General features: G+C 40.4%; 2 protein-coding genes across 2 annotated transcripts; both read left to right on the top strand.

Annotated features, from left to right (window-relative positions):
* Positions 1–312: 312 nt before the first annotated feature.
* On the top strand, positions 313–26688 carry LOC311034502 (discoidin domain-containing receptor 2-like; the record flags this gene model as incomplete). Its single annotated transcript, XM_084042381.1, has 9 exons — positions 313–373; positions 741–843; positions 1571–1637; positions 2389–2541; positions 15925–16072; positions 22376–22481; positions 23498–23687; positions 23957–24203; positions 26663–26688. 9 exons carry the CDS (start codon positions 313–315, stop codon positions 26686–26688), a joined length of 1101 nt encoding a protein of 366 aa, XP_083898507.1.
* LOC311034960 (uncharacterized protein) lies at positions 7054–12653 on the top strand. The gene is made up of 5 exons (XM_084042997.1): positions 7054–7079; positions 8016–8150; positions 8626–8708; positions 10826–11023; positions 12139–12653. Exons 2-4 carry the CDS (start codon positions 8081–8083, stop codon positions 11006–11008), a joined length of 336 nt encoding a protein of 111 aa, XP_083899123.1. The 5' UTR covers positions 7054–7079; positions 8016–8080; the 3' UTR covers positions 11009–11023; positions 12139–12653.
* Positions 26689–26900: the final 212 nt, after the last annotated feature.

Genomic DNA, 26900 nt, shown 5'->3' with positions numbered 1-26900 from the left:
TTGGGCCACCCTTCTGTCTACTAGCCAGTCTGTCTTGCTGTCAGCCCAGGTATTAGTCCGTCTTTCTTATTCTTATCGTCTGTGACCTTGTTGCATTCATAATACATAATGAAATGGGTCTCTCTCTCTCTCTCTCTCTCTCTCTCTCCCTCTCTCCCTCTCTCCCTCTCTTTCTCTCTCTCTCTCTCTCTCTCTCTCTCTCTCTCTCCCTCCCTCTCCCTCTCCCTCTCCCTCTCCCTCTCCCTCTCTCTCTCTCTCTCTCTCTCTCTGTCAGAGATGTAGCGTGTGTGTTGGTGTGATCGGCAGACCATCATGCACCTCTTCCTGCTGCTGATCCTCCACGTCACAGCAGCCTATGGACAGATAGACCCTGGTACACCCCAAAACCTTTCCTTTTTTATTGTTATTCTAAAAACATTTTAAAATGGTGAAAATAGCCAATCTTCAAGCTCACAACGTGCCACGATGTGACACATTGTTAGTGTGTACATCTGCTCTTTTCGCTAATTTTGTGTGACCCTCTTGTATGATGAAGTAGGTCATTAATTTATGGGAAACAAAAACTGAAAAAGTTGAAATATACCTGACAGCAACAATATACAGATTGCATCACATCATAAGAACATGCATAAAACACTCTGCTTGATGTTATTTGTGCATTCATCATCATCATACTTATGCATAAACCCACACGTGTGCGTGCGTGCGTGCGTGCGTGCGTATGTGTGTGTGTGTTGTAGCACACTGTCGCTATGCCTTGGGCATGGAGGATGGCCGGATCAAAGATGATGACATCACAGCATCCAGCCAATGGTATGAGACCACGCGCCCTCAGTATGCCAGGTCAGTACAATTATGGTGCCTAATGTGTTTGTCTGAAGCCTAATTTATGCTCCTTGCGGGTCCGCCACAGCTTAAAACGTGCGCGGATAGGCCTTGCGTTAGATCACATATTTTAATAGCTTTTCTTTTTTTTTTGTGAGATCTGACGTTCATAGTGACAGAACACTATGCAACCAAAAAAAATAATAATCTCGCTAGACGAGATTGAAATCTCGAGATTTCAATCTCGTCTAGCGAGACTCCTGTTTTTTTTTTTTTTTTGGTTGCATAGTTGCATAAAATATGTGATCTAACGCAAGGCCTATCCGCACACGTGTTAAGCTGTGGCGGACCCAGGATGGAGTTAAGACATTTTTATACTGTACCATTCATCCTAAGATATCATAACATCATAGAAAAGGTAAGAAAACGTTAGTCCAAAATTCTCCTTAATATAGCATCAAATTCTATTCAACCACTTTAAACCTACATACATCGTCTACAGTATTTGAAAATAGCAGATCTACAAGCTCATAGCTTGTAGATCTGCTATTTTCAAAGACATCTTGGAAACATGTAAAAGATTTGGAATCTTGTATGGGGGTCCGTGCCACAACATATTTTCAGATGGGGATCCGCTGCCAAATACATATTAATTTGGGGGTCCTTGACATGAAAAGGTTTGAGAACCACTGTGGTACAGTATGCGGTCTTACTCAGTGAACTGTTGTATTCTTAATGTGACCAGGTTCAACCGTGTGGAGGGAGATGGAGCCTGGTGCCCTTCAAACGCATCAGACAGTCAATACTTACAGGTTTGTACCTTTTTAGTCTCCTTTTTAGTCTATGTGTTGTATATACTCTGTCTAGACTTTAGTCTGTGGACTATCGTATAGTACAGTGGTGTCGCTGTGAGGTAGTTATTTAGTTAAATACTTTTCATTGGTTAAATATTTGTAAAAACACACAGACACACTTAACTACTTCCACTTTCAAAAAATGTCAGAAATACCTAAAATACTTTAGCATCTAAAAGACCTTGTAGATTGGCAATTTTCACTACTTTTGCATGACACTCTTGTGCGACAAAGTAGGTCATTCATTTATGGAAAACATAATCCTATCATAAAACATATCATAGCACATCATATAACATATCACATCCTCCATGATCCAATGGGTGGAGAGGCAGGGAATCAGAAGGTTCCCGTCTGGTTCGCTTCCAGTCTGCCTAGTACTAGACACTGCCTAGTATCAATGTGGCCCTGAGCAAGACACTTAACCCCTAACTGCTCCCTGGGTGCTGTGTTAATAGTGCCACCTGCTCCCAATAGTTAGGATGGGTAAATCCAGAGGACAAATTTCACGTACGTGCAATTGCACAGTGACAAAAAATACCCCAAATTAGTGGGGACTGTATTATGAATATGAATATGAATATATTATCAGCACATCATAACACATCTTATATAACATCACAGCACATCATCATATCATAGCACATCATCACAGAGCATACCATGTCTTTTACACATAATTAAACCCTGTCCATGTGCCCCTGTGTAGGTGGACCTGGGAAGGCTGACCTTCCTTGCAATAGTGGGGACCCAGGGGCGATTCGTCAGGAACTCGGGGAATGAGTTTGCCCGCGCCTACCGCCTCAACTACAGCAGAGATGGTCTGAGCTGGAGGTCCTGGAGAAATAGACTGGGCAACAAGGTGAAAGGAGAGGGAAAGGGAGAGGGAGGGAGGGATGGAGAATAGATGATAAACATATCTCCCACAGAGATTTGCTTTTGAGGTAGCCTATAGAAACTTCTGTCACACTCATGTATTTAAAACATGCTCATAACTGGGATGTAAATCTGCAACATGTAAGAACTCTAACCACTTAAACCCTACTGCAGGGGTCTTCAACAAGGGGTCCGTTTTTTTTACATTAACCACTTGAACCCTCCCTAGCATGATGTAGCATCCCTTTTCTGAGGAGAACTTTATCCAAAAATAGCAGATCTACAAGCTCACAACCCCTAGCACTGCGAGGCGTTGTGAGCTTGTAGATCGTCTATTTTCGGCAAAGAGGTTTGGTGTAGAGGGAAAAAAGAGCAGACTACAGAGTGAAAGGTCAAGTTTACTAAGTATTGAGGGTTTAAGTGGTTAACATGAATCCAGCATGATAGTGCTGTCAATGAATTCTATGGAGCTATCTATGAAATCTATGAAAAAGTTTAATCTACAACACAATTTTATGCAATATGTAGAAGGGGTCCCTGCTTCATCTCTCTCAGCTAGGGGTCCTTGGCCTGAAAAATATTGTGAAGACCCCTGCCTGCCCTACTGTGTATACTTTGTTGACCAGCGTTCCCCATGGGTGTATTCTCGGCCCCCTCATTCCTCCCTTTACACAAAATGTCTTTGTCGAAAATATTTTTTTGTGTGCTAACGTTTCATTATGAGCCATTTCTGGTCATTCAAACTTCTACCACAAGAAATGACTTATAGGGCACTTCCTGGTGACCTCAGCATCCACTATCTACGCCATTAGCGCACCTGAAATATAATAAAACAACCTAACCATGAGGATGTTGCCCTCACTCCTAAATGCATGCACACACACACGCACGCACGCACGCACGCTCGCTTGCTCGCTCGCTCGCTCGCTCACTCACTCACTCACTCACTCACTCACTCGCTCACTCACTCACTCACTCACTCACTTTCTCTCTCTGCTTTTAGGTAGAGGAATTTTTGGTTGTATTATTACACTATTATTAAACACTACTCACTGTGATGTTGAAATTTGTATCTCAAATATACAGTGTAGTACAATATACAATATAATGGCAGTCTTGGCCACTGTACACAAAACTATTGGTGAATGTTGCACTTACTGTATGATATGAATGACGATACATGTAAAACAGCCTTTTCTATGTAAAAACTTCGGTAACACTTTCTATGAAGGTTGCCTCTATAATGCTTTATAAGCTCATTTATGATGCATTATAATGCCCTTATAAGGCATTATAATGCTCGTTATAAATGTTTATAATCACGCATAACGACTTATAACCACGTTTATAACGTATTATAACTGCTGGTCATAATGCATTATTATGCTCAGTGGAACAGCACATTATAACTACTCTAACTTAGTCAGTTGTAAAGGCTCATAGAGAAGTGCTGTAATGTGTCATAACGCATTATAACCAAATGTTTATTAAATGGAATAATGTCTTATAAACATCAATAATATGCTATAACATGACTTTGAGACCTTTAAGTAAAGTGGCCACATATTCACGCGTTATTAGACATTGTATCATACTATAATACCCTATAGCACGACACAGTGACCTTTAAGTAAAGTGGAAACATTCTTTAATGGTTATTAGCACTTGTATCATACTATAATACCCTATAGCACGACGTAGTGATCTTTAAGTAAAGTGGAAACATTATTTAATGGTCATTAGCACTTGTATCATACTATAATACCCTATAGCATGACGTAGTGACCTTTAAGTAAAGTGACAACATTCTTTATAAGCTATTAGCATTTGTATCACGTTATAATACTCTATAGCTTGATGTAGAGAGAAGGAATGAGTCCATATCAGTGTGTTTTGAGTTTTGTTCATTTTACTGGACATTATGGAACTGCAACAAGACAGTTAAACACATAAACAATGAATATAAGGCACATTTCTTCATCACATTATCAGGATGCATTGGCTTTCTTTTTGATTGATAGCCATACTGTAACTGCCCTGCTGAAAAAAACAGCACAAACCAGCTTATGATGGTTGCTGGTTTTAGCTGGTTTTAGCTGGTATTAGCTGGTCTTGGCTGGTCTTAAGCTGGTTTAGATGGCATACCAGGCTGGACAAGCTGGTCAGGCTGGTCAGGCTGGTTTGCCAGTGTAGTTGGTTAGCTGGTCACTAAGCTGGATTCTGCTGGTCTTTGCTGGTCAGCCAGCTGGCTGGCTGGACTGACCAGCAAAGCCAAGCTGGTAGCTGGTCTTTGCTGGTCAAATGGGTGGACTGACCAGCAAAGACCAGCTTACCAGCTAGACTTAGCTGGTCAGATGGCTGGAATCTGGACAGACCAGCAAAGACCAGCAAAGACCAGCTTAGCAGCTGGTCAAGTTTGGTTAGATCAGTGGTTCTCAACATGTGGATCGGGACTCCCAGGGGGGTCCCCACGTGATTTTGGGGTGGTCCCCAGATGACAGTGAAGTGACAATTTAAGGACCTTTAAGACCTTTTTAGTACCTAAAAAAACCCCACCATTACTGCATCAAAAGTAATCAACAAACTATACTATAATTTTTGTTTTTAAATATCAGATCTACAAGCTCACAACACCTTCCTTGCGAGGCGTTGTGAGCTTGAAGATCTGCTATTTTAACAATAGAGTCAAACTAAACGTAAATGCATCAACTCCTACATTCCAAGTGCTTATCAGGGTGGGGGGTCCCCAGCTCAAATATGATTATATAAAAATCTAAAATATATAATATAATATAATATAATATAATATATAATATACAAAATATTAAAAATCCATCAATTAATAAAAAAATAGCAGATCTACAAGCGTTGTGAGCTTGCAGATCTGCTATTTTAACTAGTTTGGATCCCGGGGAGACATCATACCTGCCATTTTTCTTCTGTTACAATTGCCCCCCCCCCCCCCCCCCCAGTATATATTATGGTATTGTATTGTATGGTATTGTAATGTATTGTATTTTATTGTATTGTATTTTTTTTTATTTCACTTTACATTTCTTATGCTTTTCTTGTGATGTGACATAAATAATAGATTTAATAATAATAATAATAATAATAATAATAATAATAATAATAATAATAATAATAATAATAATAATAATAATAATAATGGTAATAATAATAATGTATTATTATTATCATGACATTCATCCAAACTTATTTACTTAATTTCGCAATTGGCAAATAATATGCTAGTTTGATTCTGAATAACACTTTTTTGCTATGGTTACCAAAACAGATCTACAGATCTACATCTTGTCGCAATTCGACGCGTTGTGAGCTTTGTGATCTGTTTTTACAGAGAAGTGGGCCTTTATGCAATGACGCTTCTCCCTTTATGGGGCCTGAGCAGTGTTGCCATATCTGCTTATTATAAGCGACTTTGGGCTTGTTTTTCTGTTGCTTGTAAATATTAGTGAAATATTTCACTTATTCTTTTTGAAAATAGCAGATCTACAAGCTCACAATGTGTTGCAAATGCGACGCACTGTGAGCTTGTAGATAAAGCTCTATAAACCTGTGTATAGGTTTAAAGTGCAAATGTCGCTTCTTTTGGGCTTAATTGTTTTCACAGACCTGGCTGCTTATTTTTCTCACAAAATCTGGCAACAATGCCTCAGCTGGCTCGCGACCCTTGAACTCTATGCTCGCGACCGCTCGCGACGCGCGGGGAGAATGAATGCTGTCTCGAGTCACTTCAATAGAAAGTTAGATAAATTACGTTGCTTTGGATTCATCAAAAATAATTATAAACCGGCTTCAGAGAAGATAAAAGAAAGAAGAAGAAGCGGCGGACATTTTAGGTGAGTGTTGACACACAGAAATACTATTTATGTAGGCTTTTTAGCCTACTATTACTGACTGTATGTATAAGTGCGTAGGCTGCTGTGTTCGAAGCCAATCACAAGTCATGACCCAACATTGTTTATTAATGTGTCTTGATAAAGGGATTATGACAATAATTACAAGAAATGACAGTGGGAACATACAATATAATGTTTAATATAGGCCACTATCTGTACTGCTTGGCTGTGTGCTGCTCAAAACTAAATTCAGAATCTGACGTGTGTGTGTGTGTGTGTGTGTGTGTGTGTGTGTGTGTGTGTGTGTGTGTGTGTGTGTGTGTGTGTGTGTGTGTGTGTGTGTGTGTGTGTGTGTGCGGCTTTCAGTGATGAAGCTACAGAGTGTTTTAATATCCTGTGAACTCTGAACTGAACATTAATGATTCGCTTGTCTGTCTGTCTGTCTGTCTGTCTGTCTGTGTGTGTGTGTGTGTGTGTGTGTGTGTGTGTGTGTGTGTGTGTGTGTGTGTGTGTTATTATTACACATTTCTTTGGCTGCAGTGGCCAAGACGAATGGTTTGCAGGCAGCCCTACTAAAACAGAAAAAGGAACCCAAGAAGAGAGAACCATTATGTGTTATGCCCCCCCCCCCCTCCCACAAAGAAAAGAAAACAGTTTGAAGGTAAAGTGATATTGTTTTGTGTAATATTAAAGTAATCAGTAACAGGGGTCTCCCAGACCCAGACTCTCCACCTCTTTAGTAAGCCGAAAATGCATTTCCAGGAATACCAAATTTAACCAATCAGAACTCTGGATACAGGATAAATAAGTGCAATTGGAAGTGATGACACAAAGAAGTGGGCATATAACATTGGAACAGGAACACTAACATTGAAGCTAATGAATAGGTACTCTCTCCTGAAATTGGCAACCCATCTGAAACTGAATTGTCTACTTATTAAAGAGATCGAGAGACCCCTGCTTATTAAGACTGGGAACGCATCTGTGTCATTTTGTTTTATTTCTTTGGCCATTCAAAAACAGCAGATCCACAAGCTCATAGTGCGGCACTCGGTGGCACACTATGAGCTTGTAGATTGCTATTTTTGAAAATCTTTGAATATATATTTTTTAAAGCGAACATTTGTACCTCAAATCTTTTTATTTTTATTAAAACTTTTAGGATTTAGAGAACATTTTTAGAATCGGCCTCAGGTCTTAATGGGTTAAAGCTGCACTATGTAACTTTCCTCTTCTCCCCCGGATTTGAACCCGGTTTCCTGAGCTTTTACCATTGAGCTAATAGAGCCTGCCTGCTTGCTCAGGTGATACATTGAATCTTGACCATCAGATCAAAATTCATGTCAGATCCTGTGTCTAGGTGAGACATGACCTTTGACACTAAATGTCTCAATAGAAGAGCAGGGAGACGAAATACAACCACCCCAATTGTATAAGTTATATAGTATTATTTGTATTAACATACTCTAACATACAGATTGTATAAGTTATTGTATTAATATACTATACGATACAGATTGCATAAAATTACATTTTATTCCACTTTAACTTTATAACAAAAAATATCTTGTTTTATCCAAAATATATCTTGCACTAGCTTTAGACTCTGACTCGTCTGAATATGGTGGAGATGCTGTTGTACCCCAAGCTATCCACGACGAAATGTCAAGTACAGTCGTACCCAGGCGAAGGCCAAAGAGTTGGAGCTGGACCTACAGCATCTTAAAACTAAGTAAGCAATGACTAATTTTAACGAAACAGTTGCATGAGTTTGCTCTTCTCTTTTTGTATATATCTATATGTTGGTTAATTGTTCTCGTTCTTTTTTACTTAGATCTTGACCACAAATGTTAAAAAAAACATTATATAGAAAGCATGTTATATGGAGTGGACAGATGCTAGGTTCATTATTAAACTGTTATCCTACTAACGCATACATCAATTCAGTTTTTATTTTTTTATTTTTCCGTACCCTGTTCATGCTTTAAGATGCAACAAATTAGAGATTGCAAAACAGAAACTGGAGGAAGGGCCTCAATATAGCTCTGCAGCAAAGCCTGACATTCCTGCTGCAGATAAGCAAACCAGTGACAGCATAGGTGTGTTTAGACAGTCATACTGTTCTACGTAAAATGGTGACAATGTGTACAATATAAGTACTGTGATACTGCCAAAAGGAGCTTAAATGTGATTTTCTACATTTTCAGTTGCAACTTCCTCCATTTCCTCTTCCCCCGAGTCAGACGATTTGGCATTGACACCTGGGATGTTTGACACCAACGGTGACAAGGTATTGAAGAAACATACTGTGTAGGACAGTGGTTCATAAAAGTGGGGTCCCCAGGGGGTTCCACAGTGTCCCCAGCTAAATAAGAAACAGTTAAGCACAAAAGCACTATTTCAAAAATAGGCAACGGGTCATGATGCATCGTGAGCTTGTAGATCAGCTATGTTTTGCTATTTCTGAACTATTTTTGAACAGTTTTGCCTATAGATACACACAGAGCTAGACGGGAATGCCCAGGAACGCCCATTCGATTTTGGCTCGGGGGAAAACACAACGATCTGCCTCATAGAGTTACATCATACACGATCGTTTGGATCACTTTCAGAGCTATTTTATGGACTATAGAAACATTGTCAGCCAAGAAAAAATCCATCAGAAGGACAGCTGGAACACAATCGTCCACTCGCCCTCGGCAAAGTTGACTTATTTTTAAGATATATGTGACTAAAAAGACCAAACATTGACAAACTATGAGCTCACAGCGTGTCGGAACGCGACGCGTTGTAACTGTGAGCTAGATTGGCAATGTTTGGTTTATGTTCCCCCCAGAATACATAAACTGGGGTTCATGTGGTTTATCACTGATCAGATTATCCTTATATGTTATTGCATTAGTCAAGTTTCAGCACAAGCACCACTGAGACCGGAGATGTTTCCCTCTTTACATCTCCGTCTGAATACTAAAACACTCGCCCCAAAACACAGTCGCCCCGGGGCAAACCCGCCGGTATTCACCTGGTATTCCTAAACGTAACCTCAGTAAATCTATGCCTAAACTGTTAAACATAACCTTATTCCTATACGGAACCTCAGTAAAACTATGTCTAACCCTGAACTTATTTCAAACCGTAATACAGATACAAGAATACAAGAACCGCTGGTCGGTGAAAATGGGGGCGAGCGTGTTTTGGGGCGAGTTTTCTGGTTACCACCCGTCTCCCTCCGTGTTGCCAAACATGTTTACATATGCACAGTGTTGAATCGCCTGGTAGAGACACTATTACAAGATATGATCAATTAAACTTACCATAATATCAAAACCCAACAACCATTAAGTCATCAATAATGTTTATAGTAAATTTGAAGTACAGTTTAGAGACTGTTTTGTGAACGGCACGTACCGACACCATTATCATTTGGTGACATGCGTCATTTAATATCATGCAGGATTTACACACTGCTTTAGCTCCGTGTTCATTGCCAGATTAACAATTGTGTTTTCTGTAGGTTTTTAAACGAGGATAGGTTAGGGTTTGGCTTGTTTTGTGTGTAAATCGCTGCATGTTGCGTTCCAAACTGTAATGGCGTCGATGTCTCCTGTACTAGGAATTCACTAAAACGTGTTCTATAAACTTCATTGATGAATGAATGGCTTTTGCTTTTTGATATTATGATAAGTTTAATTGATCATATCTATAGAAAATGTAATAGTGTCTCTTACCAGGCGATTAAATCAGATAACCTCGGGCCATTGTGTTGTGTTGGATCCTCTGTCCAGTCAGGACAACATTCCAATCGGACTCTTGTTTAATTTGCTAATGTAACGTTCCTTGTCGAGTGGCAACAAGGTTCTGTGCCTGTGATCTGGCAAGCCATGACGCCTGCTTTTTAAATTGGTATACTTTTACAGCATGTGAGTTTGAAAACCCCACATCCCTCTGTCTATACCAGCTGGGGGAAATTTGTGTTTTCCCCCGAGCGCGACTCTGCCTCCGTAGGTACGGCCCACTGATGACACTACGCCGTGTGGATGTATGGCATGCACAAAATAGGGATGCCAGGCGCAAAGGGTTATTTCACTACTGTTTTACCAGCTAGTATGTAATCCAATGACATTGTACTGTATAATAATTACTTTAACTCTCCCCACCTACAGTATAGACAGTTGTAGAATTCTGTACTAAATCTAATCCAACAATTAACATCTTCTCTATTGGAGGTCCATGGCACCAACTCTTTTCCAAATGGGGTCCACATTTGGGGGTCCTTGACATGAAAATGTAATTTCTTTACAGTAAACTGTTTGAAGTGTGCCTGCTTTTGTCCAAAATGAAAGTCTGGGAAATGTCATGGTAAAATGTGTTTTAATTTCTAAAACATGTCTTGTTTTCTTGTTTCAGGTCCATATTGGCTCTGGTGTGTGGCTCCAAAAGGAGATCTGGAAGATGGTGGCAGCAAACACCAAGGACTCCCTGTTCATGAAGGAGCTTGCTGTTGCCATTTGGGGGACAAGAACCCTGAAGACCATGAGCCTTACAGACAAAGAATGCCCCACTAGCAAGTGCGAGGCCAAACCCCCCTGACCCCAGGACTCAGAGGTATGTTTACTGAGCGGTGGGGGGGGCTGTTTTGGCTCTGTGCATGACTGTAGTTCTCTTTAAGTTTTCCAGAAGGTGGAATTCCTGTTAGCGTTACTGTTCATACCTTCATTTGGTTGTCTCAGTGGCATCAATTTCAACCAGAAACCTGCCAAGCCAATCAACTGAAGCTATGAAAAACTGAGCGGGAAATGGGAATGTCACCTTCGAGAAAAGAGAACTACAGTCATGCACAGAAGCCTATTATTAGTTTATTATGCAAGTGTTATTAGTTTACTATGCAAGCCTTATTAAGCTTATTAATCAATCATAAAGGAAAATACTCTATTGTAATAAAATAATCCATTTTAGGGCTGAAAGAATTGCAGATCTACAAGCTTGGAACTTGTTGGACGCGTTGCGAGCTTGTAGATCAAAAAAATAATCAATAGAATAATCGTGTAGAATAATTGGTAGTGGCAGCCCTACATGCATGTGTGGCAGGGGTAGCTTTTTTTCCCCAATTGTTGTTGTCCATTGTAGCCATCTGGCTTATTGCCTGCCCACTGCCCACCCACCTTTTCCATTCAAATGCATTTTTCCATAACTGAAAAAGGGGGTTAAAAAAACACTTCACCCCATTTTCAACTCATCTTCATATAATTGGTCCTCACTAATACACATTTTAAGATGGCACCATCTATGTCTACTCACTCTGTGTTTCATTGATGGGTCGTGGACAGTTTAGAAACCTGCCTACCTTTGACATCATCGGTAGGCAGGTTTGGTCATTTTGATCAACATTTTTAACTTTTTTATTTGTTAATTATTAATGCAAGAACAATGGCTTCTACTTTCTATTAGCTTGGAATTTCCATTGGTGATGTCACTGGTAGGCAGGTTTCTGAACTGTCCACATTCCACCAATGAGTGGCAGAACGAGTAGACAGAAATGGTGCCATTGTATAATGAACATTAGCGAGGACCAGTTATATGAAGATAAGGTTGAAAATGGGTGAAGTTTAAGTTACTTTAAGTTATTCTCAAAACATCACAATTCATACAACTCACCCCATGCATGTCTAAGCTAATTATATTTGTTTTATTGGTGGGGGTTCTTGTTTGTTTTCTTTCAGACTGTTTCCATTGGTGGCTGGAGGGACAGAACATTAATGGGGAAGATCTCACAAAGAGGAAGAAGGCCATGGGGATATGATACATTTCAGAAAAAAATCCAGGACATCAATAGAAAGGACAAGAAATTGTGTGTCTGTGTATGGGGGGTGATATGGGGGTGTGCGTAATAGCGCCACCAGCAAGCCGATTTTTGCAAAAACATTTTTGACTACAACTTTTGCAGATGTTTTCCAAACATCACACAAATCGGTATACAGTATCTCCATAGTCATGTGATCAAGACAGATCTGTCCGATTTTTCATATTTTCTCACTATTTTCCAGTCATTTGAATTTGTGTGTGTGTGTGTGTGTGTGTGTGTGTGTGTGTGTGTGTGTGTGTGTGTGTGTGTGTGTGTGTGTTCCTCAGGTTGAAGTTTATGAATGTATTTGTTTATTTACATATTTGTTATTTGAATGTTGTTTTTTAGTTTTTTAATAAGTGTTTAATAAATTATTGTTATGTATGAAATTGATACATGATTATTTATTCCTTTGTGGATTTTGCTCACTTTTATATAGGCTATTTTAGGCTACTGTTTTTTTAATATACCACGTGCTGTGGGAACCTGGCTGAAATTCACCGTGATCATGCATCCTCTCCAGCAAAGTTGTTCACTGCATACCAGAATACACCTGAATAAAATAAAAAACAGATAGCAGCTTAAACCAGCTTAAACCAGCTGCCTACCAGCTAAACCAGCTAAAACCATCATGAATACCAGCTCCCAGCTTAAACCAGCCTTGACCAGCAAAATCATCATAAATACCAGCTACCAGCTTAGACCAGCTACCAGCTTAAACCAGCTACCAGCTTAAACCAGCTACCAGCTTAAACCAGCAAAACCTACCATCTTAAGCTGGTCAACCACCAAGACCAGCTAAAAGGTGGCGAAAACACACCTGAAGCTGGTGAAAACACAGCTTAAACTGGCGAAAACACACCTTAGGCTGGTCAACCACCAAGACCAGCTAAAACCAGCTGGTCCAGCTTAGGCTGGTCTAGGCTGGTTTTTTCAGCAGGGTGGACACAAACAGAATAATACATAACAGAAATAACATTTAAACAAAAAAATGTTTTACAAAAATATAACATAAATACATGACACCAAATAGTTCTGTTTTTTCCAACATAGTATTACTATTACAGTGGGGTAGAATTCATTAATTAATCACAACACAGTCACACAGTAGCAGCTTGGGGTCTCTGCAGTCACTACTTCAGTGCAAGTTAGCTTTAGCTGCTAAGCTAAGATGCTAAGCTAAGCTGCTCAGTATGGAGGACACTACTACAAAACAAACATTGTGGAGACAAATGGCCAACTTTCCCACCATTAAAATACCCCCTCGTCATTATGCTACGTTATGTGTCTAAGTTTAGTTTACCCACTTAATGATATATCCCCTACAACAAGAAGGTTAAACACGAACAATGAATTAAGGCACGTTTCTGTCCAGTCTTCATCACATTGCATAACAGGATGTTATGTTATTGTCCTCTTTGACTGACAAAATCCTGTAGCACTCACTGGAGTGTAATGCCCCCTTGTGACGTGGTGGAGCTATTGCTCTGTATGTGTTGTTGCTATTCAAGTTCATAGTAGATGTCATGGTAATACAAGTTAAATAGTTTCAAAGAGAGAGTTCACGCATAAGTGTATTTCTTTTCTGTCATATTGTTGTAATGTTAGTCTATTTACTTAATAGTCACTGTGTTCCATTCCTGCAAAAGACAACACATACAGAGCAATAGCTCCACCGCGCCACAAGGGGGCATTACATTCCAGTGAGAGCTACAGAATTCTGTCAGTCAAAGAGGACAATAACATAACATTCTGTTATGCAATGTGATGAAGACTGGACAGATACGTGCCTTAGTTCATTGTTTAATTATGTGTTTAACAATCTTGTTGCAGGTGGGATATCATACAATGGGTAAACTTTGACACATAAAGTAGCATATGACCAGGGAGTATTTTGATGGTGGGAAATTTGGCCATTTGTCTCCACAATGTTTGTAACTACAATTGTCCTCCATACTGAGCATCTTAGCTTAGCATCTTAACTTAGCAGCTAAAGCTAACTTGCACTGAAGTAGTGACTGCAGAGGCCCCAAGCTGCTACTGTGTGACTGTGTTGTGATTAATTAATGAATTCTACCCCACTGTAATAATAATACTATTTTGGAAACAACAGTACTATTTGGTGTCATGTATTTATGTTATATTTTTGTAAAACATTTTTTTGTTTAAATGTTATTTCTGTTATGTATTATTCTGTTTGTGTCCAGTTACAGTATGGCTATCAATCAAAAAGAAAGCCAATGCATCCTGATAATGTGATGAAGAAATGTGCCTTAAATTCATTGTTTATGTGTTTAACTGTCTTGTTGCAGTTCCATAATGTCCAGTAAAATGAACAAACTCAAAACACACTGATATGGACTCATTCCTTCTCTCTACATCAAGCTATACAGTATTATAACATGATACAAATGCTAATGACTTATAAAGAATGTTGTCACTTTACTTAAAGGTCACTACGTCATGCTATAGGGTATTATAGTATGATACAAGTGCTAATGACCATTAAAGAATGTTTCCACTTTACTTAAAGGTCACTATGTTGTGCTATAGGGTATTATATGATACAAGTTCTAATAACCATTAAAGAATGTTTCCACTTTACTTAAAGGTCACTGTGTCGTGCTATAGGGCAGGGGTTCCCAAAGTAGGGGTCGCGGGAGACTGACGTGGGGTCGCGAAATTATTTTGGGTCATTAAAAAAAAAAAAAAAAAAAGTTTTTTATTTTTTTATTTTTTTTACTTTGAATTCAACAGAATGGATGAAATACCATCTAAAATGATCACAAATGGTACATTTTACCATTTTTACATATTACAAATGCACACCGAACGTGCAAGTTTATGTGCATAAATGACCTCCAGGTTTAGGTGGGGTCGCGAGTCAATTTCCGCCTTATTTTGGGGTCGCGGGCTGAAAAGTTTGGGAACCCATGCTATAGGGTATTATAGTATGATACAATGTCTAATAACGCATGAGTACAGTATGTGGCCACTTTACTTAAAGGTCTCAAACTCTCAAAGTCATGTTATAGCATATTATTGATGTTTATAAGACATTATTCCATTTAATAAACATTTGGTTATAATGCGTAATGACACATTACAGCACTTCTCTATGAGCCATTACAACTGACTAAGTTAGGGTTATAATGTTCTGTTCCACTGAGCGTAATAATGCATTATGACCAGCAGTTATAATATGTTATAAATGTGGTTATAAGTCGTTATATATGATTATAAACATTTATAAAGGGCATTATAATGCCTTATAAGGGCATTATAATGCATTAGAAAGTAGCTTATAAAGCATTATAGATGCAACCTTCATAGAAAGTGTTACCAAAACTTCTTCAGAGAATCACAGGTAGAGTCAAAAATAAGGGCACATACTGTACCAGATAAATAGGCTATAGCTAATATTCCTTCCCACAGCTGGCCCAGGTTCAAATCTGACCCCAGATTATTCACTGCATGTCATCCCCCACCTCTCTCCCACCATTCTTGTCTTTCTGTTAACTCTACCTATCTGAAACAAACATAAAATACAAAAAAATACATACATTGTAATGCATATTGAAATAGTATAGTTGAATGTATGGTGTATGTATGTATACACACTACATATTCTACATATTCAATCCTTTTTTCCTGACAATTGAAGGTAATGGAAGCCAACGTCAATGCCTATGCTTCAGTCATTAAAGACCTACGCCCTCCAGTCATCACCCGCTATGTCAGACTGATTCCCGTCAACAAGCTGAACACCGATGTCTGTATGAGAGTTGAGCTGTATGGATGTCCCTGGGAAGGTACACACACACACACACCGCACGCACACCGCACACCACACAAACACCGCACACCACACACACACACCGCACACCACACACACGCACGCACGCACGCACGCACGCACGCACGCACGCACACGCGCGCGCACACACACACATACACACACACACACACACACACACACACACACACACACACACACACACACACACACACACACACACACACACACACACACACACACACACACATACATAGATTGCTGAAACCTTCTTTAATGGTTATTAGCACTTGTGTCATACTATAATACCTTATAGCATGATGTAGTGACCTTTAAGTAAAGTGGCAACATTATTTAATAGTCTTTAGCATTTGTATCATACTATAATATGCTATAGCTTGACGTAGAGACCTTTAAGTAAAGTGGAGACATTCTTTAATAGTCATTATTATTTGTACCGTACTATAATACCCTATAGCTTGACGTAGAGAGAAGGAATGAGTCCATATCAGTGTGGTTTGAGTTTGTTCATTTCACTGGACATTATGGAACTGCAACAAGACAGTTAAACACATACACAATGAATTTCTGTCCAGTCTTCATCACATTACATAACAGGATGTATTGGCTTTCCTTTTGATTGATAGACAAACACTGTAACTGGACATAAACATAATAATACATAACAGAAACTAGAAAAAGTGCTCCTCGGAGCACAGGTCTCCGCCAGGTCAGGTACGTTATTCTGGCCTCCTGGTGGCGCTATAATAGGCCAATGTGAAAAGGGTGCCATTTATTCTTAGGTATTTCACGGCAATCAGACATTGCATTCATGATTTGAGGCATTTTGTTCCAAAAATGTGTTTTGCTAAATTAGACCTGCTGGTGGCGCTATAACAGGCCAATGTGAAAAGGGTGGCATTTCTTCCTCGGCCTAGTGGGAATGTGCGTGTGAAATTTCATGGAAATCGCAAGCTGCGTGCATAGTTTGAGGCTTTTTGTTCAAAACGGACCAATCCTGCAAACTTTGGAAGCCAACCATAAGCAATGAGGATGGAATATGGGAAATCGGACAGATTTGTGTTGATCACATGACTATAGAGATACTGTGTACCGATTTGCATGAGGTTTGGATAAAATCTGTAGGAGTAATGTAAAAAAGTGTGTTTTGCACAAATCGGCCTCCTGGTGGCGCTATAACAGGCCCATGTGAAAAAATTGGGGCAGAGGTTCTAAATTGGCATCCAGGGAGTGTGTGTGCACAGTTTGGGAGCGAACGGGCCAACGGTGCCGGAGATTAGCTGGTAACACACAGACAGGACGGACACACGGACACACACACGGACACATACACGGACGGACGGACGGAGGGTAAAACATACTCTCTCGCCATGCCTTCGGCCTGGCGGAGACAATAACATCACATTTAAGCAAAAAAAAAAACGTTTTACAAAAATATAACAAATACATGACACCAAATAGTATTACTATTCCAGTGGGGTAGAATTAAACAATATTACACGAGAGGGTGTGCTTTACCGTCATTATTGGCACGCCAGTGATGCGGTCAGGAATGAGGCGCAGCCGAGTTCCGCGAGCATCACTGAAGTGCCAATAATGACGGTAAAGCACACCCTTGAGTATAATATTGCGATTATACATCAGTTACCAACAAAACACATCCAAATGTATTCATATTGTGGGGCAATTCATAATAAAAATGTTTTGCTATTATCAGTTTTTTTTATATGACTGGTCTCCAACGGCCTGACGTTTCCACCACTGCTGTTACCAAGCATATTGCTCCACCGTTTTCTATTACCTAGAGAAGGTGCCCAGTAGCTGTGTAAAGAACTCTCTGACTTGTGTCCGCTAATGGACATAATTTCTCTGGCTTCCAGCCCACAATCAGACAGTTTCTGAATAGTAGTGCTTCTGATGCTGTGATTTGTGTAAATCATGGAATTGCCTGCTTGTTTACAGATACGTGTTAGCATGGAAGCCAGGTAATTTACACCCATTGGCTCCAATGAGTACCACACACCACCCAACTGTTCTCCTCTCAATGGATGGAGGCTCTTTGGGAATTTTAGACATGTACTTTTCAAATGATGAAACTGGACACAATGCACTCCCAGGGTCTTCAAACATACAGCCTCTTCTGCTTTGGCGATCCCTTTCAAAATGCTGCTTGTGGTTCTTTGTTTCCTCATTGAAGGTGAGTGTCACATATTTAGTGCCTTAAAAATAAAACGGGAATCATTAGGGACGTTTGATCATGTTTTCGTCACCATAAGCCCATTATCATCATTTGATCTGGTTATGCAACACTAGCTATTTGATTTAGGGTATTGTGTCATGGCCTGCTCTCCTCAGAGACTTTATGAGTCCATTGAAGACATTGTTGGACGTTGTGAACTCGTTGTCCTGCATAATACACCATAATAATACACTAAGAGGATGGTCGTTGATGAAACGGTTAATGCCAGCTCTCAATCCAACGTAACTACTCATGGAGTAGTGCTTACCCTGGCAATTTCTAACCGAGCCATAAAACTCCCGGAGTATGCTGTTGAGGTGCTCCTTTTTAACAGTTGCAAAATCCATGTCTTGCTTTGTTTTTTGCACATAGTCCCGGAAACATTTCACAGCCCAAGCTGTTGACCTGGCTGTAGTGACTTCATTCCTAGACTTCTCTAATTTATCGAGTTCTTCATATGTCATCGGAACATGTCTCTCATTTGGTTTTGCGTTCTCCTTCTCATCCTCTTCTAACCATTGATCAAGCGTAAGTCCACGAAATAAGTCAAAATTAACAACATAGTCCATTTTGCGTAGCTGTTTGTTCTCCGGTGGCGGCGGTGGGTCAGGCAACTGTCTGTTTGTTTTCCTACCGTGGGACAACGTGACGTCACAGCACAGCTGTGCCCATATATGGTCTAAGCAGGTGCGGACTGCAGTGTGTAGTGATTTATTAATGTGATTTGGCCCGTGCTATCATGCTGGTTTGAAGCACGGCTAGATAGCTTTTTCAACCAATCAGATTGCTTGGTCGGAACTACCTGTATAATTAATTAATTATTAATCACAACACAGTCACACAGTCGCAGCTTGGGGCCTCTGCAGTCATTACTTCAGTACTGGAGGACAATGCTACAAAACAAACATTGTGGAGACAAACGGCCAACTTTCCCACCATTAAAATACCCCCGCGTCATATGCTACTTCATGTGTCTAAGTTTAGTTTACCCACTTTATGATACTGTATATCACCTGCAACAAGAACGTTAAACACAAACAATGAATTAAGGCACGTTTCTGTCCAGTCTTCATCACATTGCATAACAGGACGTGGTGGAGCTATTCTGCCCTGCCAAGGCAGAGTGCAGTAACTACGAAAACAAAAATCACTGAAAAATGGGTTTAAAAGTGATTCAACTGGTCAGCTAAATGAGATATCGGCATATAAGTGATATTACACTAATTGTACATCTGTTCTTGAGGTAATTGTTTATCCCCCAACATCACAAAGGCTAATTTGACCTTTGAAATACCCAAATAAGTCGGTGTGTCCAAAAACGTAGTTACTGCTCTTTGGCTTGGCAGGGCAGTATTTGCTCTGTATGTGTTGTTGCTATTCAAGTTCATAGTCGATGTCATGGTATTGCAAGTTAAATAGTTTCAAAGAGAGAGTTCACGCATAAGTGTATTTCTTTTCTGTCATATTGTTGTAATGTTAGTCTATTTACTTAATAGTCACTGTGTTCCATCCCTGCAAAAGACAACACATACAGAGCAATAGCTCCAACGTGCCACAAGGGGGCATTACACTCCAGTGAGCGCTACAGGATTCTGTCAGTCAAAGTACAATAACATCCTGTTATGCAATGTGATGAAGACTAGACAGAAACGTGCCTTAATTCATTGTTTAATTATGTGTTTAGCTGTCTTGTTGCAACTTAGACACATAAAGTAGCATATGCCCAGGGAGTATTTTGATGGTGGGAAAGTTGGCCGTTTGTCTCCACAATGTTTGTAACTACAATTGTCCTCCATGCTGAGCATTTTAGCTTAGCATCTTAGCTTAGCATCTTAACTTAGCAGCTAAAACTAACTTGTACTGAGGTAGTGTGTGCAGAGGCCCCAAGCTGCTACTGTGTGAATGTGTTGTAATTAATTAGTTAATTCTACCCCACTGTAATAGTAATACTATTTTGGAAACAACAGCACTATTTGCTGTTATGTATTTATGTTATATTTTTAGCGGCGCAGAGCGGATAGTAGCCCTCTATACCTGGCTTTTGCGTCAACGTTCTGATTGGTCAGGCTCGCCAACGTTCTGATTGGTCAGGCTCGCCAATGTTCTGATTGGTCAGGTCCGTCAACGTTCTGATTGGTCAGGCTCGCCAACGTTCTGATTGGTCAGGTCCGTCAACGTTCTGATTGGTCAGGCTCGCCAACGTTCTGATTGGTCAGGTCCGTCAACGTTCTGATTGGTCAGGCTCGCCAACGTTCTGATTGGTCAGGTCCGTCAACGTTCTGATTGGTCAGGCTCGCCAACGTTCTGATTGGTCAGGTCCATCAACGTTGGGATTGGTCACTATTCATGACATCACTATGTTACTATTCATGACATCACTATGATGTCATGAATATAGAATTAGATCTCTATATAAACAGAAATATTTATTAATTTCATTTTATTATTCATTTGGCTAAAGTCTCCTTCTAGGTAAGTTATTTAAAGTTAGATCCTCAATTTAACCTTATCTTGGGAATCTTGGGATTTGTCCAAGATTCCTCCCAATATGACCAATAGAAAGAGAAAGATACAAGAACGTCATGTTCATGAGGAAATCCAGTCATCCGTTATGCGAGAATGGTTTGACGAAGGAGATCTAGTGTCCAAGAGTCCTTTCATTCGGCAGCCGAAAAACGCAGTCATTGACCCAAAAATGAGCTCAAAGAGTGATGTTATCCCGGGGGACACAAGAGGAGGTAGGGACACAAACAATGTTATTGACCCTATGACCTCGCTTGTAGTAGAAAGTTTGAGCTCGGGGATCCCGATTGGTCAGGTCTGTCAACGTTCTGATTGGTCAGAACATGGCTATAAACACATTATAAACACATATTGATGACAAAATGTATCACAGGCGCCGCTACCTTCACACAGGTGTGATTTTTGTAAAACGTTTTATTGTTTAAATGTGATGTTATTTCTGTTATGTGTTATTATGTTTATGTCCAGCTACAGTATGGCTATCAATCAAAAATAAAGCCAATACATCCTGTTATGATAATGTGATGAAGAAACGTGCCTTACACTCAAAACACACTGATATGGACTCATTCCTTTTCTCTACATCAAGCTATAGAGTAGTATAATATGATGCCAATGCTAATGACTTATAAAGAATGTTGTCACTTTACTTAAAGGTCACTACGTCATACTATAGGATATTATAGTATGATACAAGTGCTAATGACCATTAAAGAATGTTTCCACTTTACTTAAAGGTCACTGCGTCATGCTATAGGGTATTATAGTATGATACAAGTGCTAATGACCATTAAATAATGTTTCCACTTTACTTAAAGGTCACTGTGTTGTGCTATAGGGTATCATAGTATGATAAAATGTCTAATAACGTATGAATATGTGGCCACTTTACTTAAAGGTCTCAAAGTCACGTTATAGCATATTATTGATGTTGCGTTATGACACATTACAGCACTTCTATAAGAGCCTTTACAACTGACTAAGTTAGGTTAGTTATAATGTGCTGTTCCACTGGGGAGGCATGCGTTAATCCGACAGACCTTTTCTCCGACTATGTGGCATCCGCGTGCGGTTAGGGTTAGGGTGCGGGTTTGGTTCGGGTTTACTGTTTAATGTCGGAGCACTGCGCTGTCGGAGGAATGCGCTGTCGGACTAACGTATTGCACCCGCGTATTTGTACGTACAGTGGTGCCTACGGGGTAACACTTTCTATGAAGGTCGCCTCTATAATGCTTCATACGCTCATTTATAAGGCATTATAATGCTTGTTATAAATGTTTATTATCATGTATAACGACTTATAACCACATTTATAACGTATTATAACTGCTGGTCATAATGCATTATGCTCAGTGGAACGGGTGCCTTATAAATGAGCGTATGAAGCATTGTAGAGGCGACCTTCATAGAAAGTGTTACCACGTAGGCACCACTGTACGTACAAATACGCAGTATATTTAGAAGATAATCTCTAAGTTCTCTCTCTCTCTCTCTCTCTCTCTCTCTCTCTCTCTCTCTCTCTCTCTCTATCTCTAGATGGGCTGATCTCCTATAGTGCTCCAGAGGGTCAGTTGATGATGCCTCCAGGATTTCCTATTGCCAGCCTCAACGACTCGACATATGATGGAGTGCTCGAGAGGAGGTGGATCTTTCTCTTACACACACACACACACACACACACACACACACACACACACACACACACACACACACACACACACACACACACACACACACACACACACACACACACACACACACACACACACACACACATTTTAACCATTTATTTATGTCCACACAAAGGAGAGTATACAGGGACACAAATATTAAAGGTGCAGTGAGATTACATCACAAAATCATGGAATACGTCTTCATGATACAATAAGCATGTCACTCAGTTTCTCTATGGGTATAAGTAACAGCGTCTCCGCCATATGTGGCGGCTGCCAATTATAGCAGAAATAGAACAATACTTTGCCAGCCTTTTTGCCTCCTTTTTGGGCATCCCAAGTTGTTGGAACCCTCTAACAACCAGTCTGTGGGTATGTCCTAGGCTGCCAAATATAAAAACAAATAGTCTGCACCTATAGCCCAGCTCTGAGATGGTATGTAGAAGTGGTTGGTACTTAATGACCTTGGTCATAAAGGCTTCCTCTAGGCTAGGGTCAAAGGTGCAGGCTATCTCTAATACAAACACTTCTCTGGACTCTTCATCAACCACAACAACATCTGGTGTATTAGCTGTCAAAGATGTAAATATGTCTGGGTTATCACAGAGATGAAACATGGATGAAATGACACGGGAATGTTTGTACATTCTCACTGAGGGTGCATGATTTTTTGATATGTCCTTTGCGATGAGTTCCACTATTCTATCGTGGCGTGCACACACACACACGCACACGCACACACACACACACACACACACACACACACACACACACACACACACACACACACACACACACACACACACACACACTACATACTGTACAGATATTGTACATTATGGGTGCAAAACTCATATGGGTGCAAAACTAATTGATTTAATCTATTGTTAAAAAACATTTAAAAAAATAAATGGATAAGCAATAAATTGATAAATCAATTGATTAATAACCTCTGCTCCTGACTGACGGCTGTCTCTGCCAACAGAAAGCTGTCTGGGGGGCTGGGCCAGCTGACAGATGGTGTGATTGGTCAAGATGACTTCCTGTTGACGCGTCAATACTTTGTCTGGCCCGGCTACGACTACCTGGGCTGGAGGAATGACTCAATAGGAACCATGGGATACGTAGAGATGGAGTTTGTCTTCAACAGACAGAGGAACTTTACCTCCATGAAGGTATGAGAGAGAGAGAGAGAGAGAGAGAGAGAGAGAGAGAGAGAGAGAGAGAGAGAGAGAGAGAGAGAGAGAGAGAGAGAGATCTACATTGAAAAACAGATCATATGAATAGAGGGATAGATTGATAGATTGATTGATTGATTGATTGATTGATTGCTGAAAATATGTCAGTTATCATTTATTAATTGATTTTATCATTCATCATTGATAAACACCCTCCTTCTCTCTATCTCATCCATCCTCTCCCATCCCTCCCTCCCTCTCCATAGGTCCACAGTAACAACATGTTCTCCAGAGGGGTCAAGATCTTCTCCTCAGTTTCCTGTTGGTTTAAGCCCCACCTTATTGCAGGCTGGGAGGCGGAGCCAGTGGAGTTCCGCACGGTTTTGGATGACCAGAACCCCAGTGCGCGCTATGTCACAGTGCCGTTAAACAGTAGGACGGCCAAAGCCCTGCGCTGTCGCTTCTTCTTCGCTGATGTCTGGATGATGTTCAGCGAAATCTCCTTTCAGTCAGGTACAGGTGGGCACAAAAGTGCAAGTATGCATAGAGTAACTGACACACACACACACACACACACGTGCACACACACACACACGTGCACACACACACACACGTGCACACACACACACACACACACACACACACACACACACACACACACACACACACACACACACACACACACACACACACACACAATTAGCTTGTTAGTATCATTGTGGGATCACCTTAGCGATCACACTGCTGTTATTGCCATTATTCATATGCTTCCCACCACCGTTTTTTGACGGCTAACTCGTCTTTCATACTTTTAGCTACAAACTCCGTTCCAACTCTACAACGTTCGGCCTACTTAGGACATGTCGGCTACCATTTCAATTTTTGAAAACATTAGTAGACATTAGAGATATTTCACTTCCCATGCAGATCCCATTCATTTCAATGGGGAAATGGAATTTAGCTACAGTGGAGCTTAGCAGCTGCTTGTTAGACCCTATCAACACCATATTAGAGCCTAGCAACCACCTAGTTTTACCTTAGCAACCGCATATTAGACCATATAAACGGCATATTAGTAGCAACCACCAGCCTGTTTGCCAGACCCGAAGGGTCTGGCAAACAGGCTCTGTCCCTGTTTCGTCCATACATGGCATGTCCGTTTGTCCTTAGGTCCCAGCCAGAAAAGTCCCAGTCAGAAAAGCCCCTTTCGTCCATACATGGGCATGTTTTGTACCTGTTTTCTCCATACATGGGCAAAACACATGGCCCCGTCCGTTTGTCCTTAGGTCCCAGCCAGAAAAGTCTGTCCCCCTTTCGTCCATACATGGGCATAGACACAAGCTGACACGTCATGTGAAGTCCGGCTTAGCCTGGGTCTGGCAGAACCAGGTCTCCTGGTCTTGTTTACCCTATCACCTATCAGACCCCAGAAACTGCCTATTAGACCCTATAGCAACCGCCTATTAGACCATAGCAATCACTGTTGTACCCTAAAAACATTTTTTTTTAACATTTTACTCTATTCAACACTGTCAACATATCAAAACTTTTAACACTACTAATACCTTTAACACCTTTCAAACCTTTAGAACCGTAGACCCAAAACCTTCAGAACTTTTCAAATCTTTAAAAGCTTTAGAACCTTTCAAACCTTTCAAACCTTTCAAACCTTTCAAACCTCTAGAACCATATACCTTTCAAACCTTTAGAACCTTAAAGGTTTCATGATATTCAGTTTTACTACACATTAAAATTATTTGTCATGGTCCTTCAAACATGTATAAAAAGTTTTAACTGAAGATTCCACTCCAGTGAGCCATTGCAGGTGTTTTTCTGTCACATTTCTAAAGCCTTTTCAAGTGCAATGTCAAAAGCAATCTTTGCCTGCGGCTGTCGCTGTTGAGGGATTTTGCCTGTCAATCATCGCCTCTGCTCCGCCCCCCCAAAGGAGAGGATAGGGGAGGGGCGGGGGCGGGATTAAGCGACTATGACATCAAAGTCAAGGGGCCAATCCAAGATTACTTTTCAGCCTAATTATTCAACAACAAAAAAACAGACCACAGAAAATCCATTGAATGTTCAGGTTTTTTTGGGTGTAATTGAGGTCATAACGCCCCCCAAAAAACATCAAAAAAGAAAAAAAAAAGAAAATGAATGTCATATAACCTTTAAACCTTTCAAACGTTTTCAAATCATTTTAGTGGAGTAAAAGTACAAGTATAGACAATTGGAAATATTCCAGTAAAGTAAAAGTACCTCAAAATTGTACTTAAGTACAGTACTTGAGTAAATGTACTTAATTACTTTACACCACTGTGTGTGTGTGTGTGTGTGTGTGTGTGTGTGTGTGTGTGTGTGTGTGTGTGTGTGTGTGTGTGTGTGTGTGCGCGCGCGTGCGTGCGTGCGTGCGTGAAGGGGCAGGGGCGCATACGCGCGCACCTAGCAGGCCCAAATTGACTTGTTTAGCTTCCATTGTGTGTGGTTGGTATTGACTGCAATGGTCCTTGGGCTCTTGTTAATCGTAATTAAATGTATTTTTATTCCCCTCCCCTTCTTTTTTCTTTTAGTAACCTCATATCTCCATATTTCAACTTTGTATGCATTTTCGGAAATTAACTTTGTCATACCACAGTGTCACACCAAAGTTGCACAAATAGGCGAACTACAAGCTCATAATGCGCTGTGCTGCGATGCATTGTGAACTTGTAGATCTGCTTTTGACTGTTCTGCTTTTGACATTGGTTTAAGTTAAAGTGCAAGTCGTTAAGTTGGCCTGTGGGATTCATAAATATTGAACCAATGAAAGTGTTCACAAGGCCTTGTGTGACAGAGCAGCTTGACTAATTTACTAGTATTACACATTCATTGTATGTGATGCTGTTTTGTATAACTTGTAGATTCTCAGTCCCACAGAAGGTGCACATTCTGCTGTGACATGAAATCTAATATGCTTGTGTTTATCTATTTGTCAGATGCTGTAAAGGGGAGGCTGCCTTGAAGCCTGAGGAGCTGCTTAATGCTACATGGGGAGCAGCTTGGGTGGATTTTGAATGCACGGGGTTGGTTGATTGTAGCCATGGGTGGGGTCTGTTAGACTATATAAAGGAGAGCTGAAGGAGAGCTGGGCAGTTGAGTGTGGGCTGCCATGGGGAGAGGCTGACACCTTACCTCTCTGTTAGTTATGTTCTGTTGAGTTTTGAGTTGTTTATT

This window comes from Gymnoscopelus microlampas (genome assembly GCF_963454915.1).
Source record: "Gymnoscopelus microlampas genome assembly, chromosome: 19".
In the NCBI taxonomy this organism is placed as follows: domain Eukaryota; kingdom Metazoa; phylum Chordata; class Actinopteri; order Myctophiformes; family Myctophidae; genus Gymnoscopelus; species Gymnoscopelus microlampas.
The sequence above is the reverse complement of the archived record's forward strand: the minus strand, read 5'-3'. Positions and strand labels throughout refer to the sequence as shown.

Coding starts and splice junctions, on each gene's coding strand:
- LOC311034960 (XM_084042997.1), top strand. CDS start 8,081: ATGTCAAGTACAGTCGTACCCAGGCGAAGGCCAAAGAGTTGGAGCTGG. Junction 8,151..8,625: donor CTACAGCATCTTAAAACTAA/GTAAGCAATGAC, acceptor CTACATTTTCAG/TTGCAACTTCCTCCATTTCC. Junction 8,709..10,825: donor TTGACACCAACGGTGACAAG/GTATTGAAGAAA, acceptor TTCTTGTTTCAG/GTCCATATTGGCTCTGGTGT.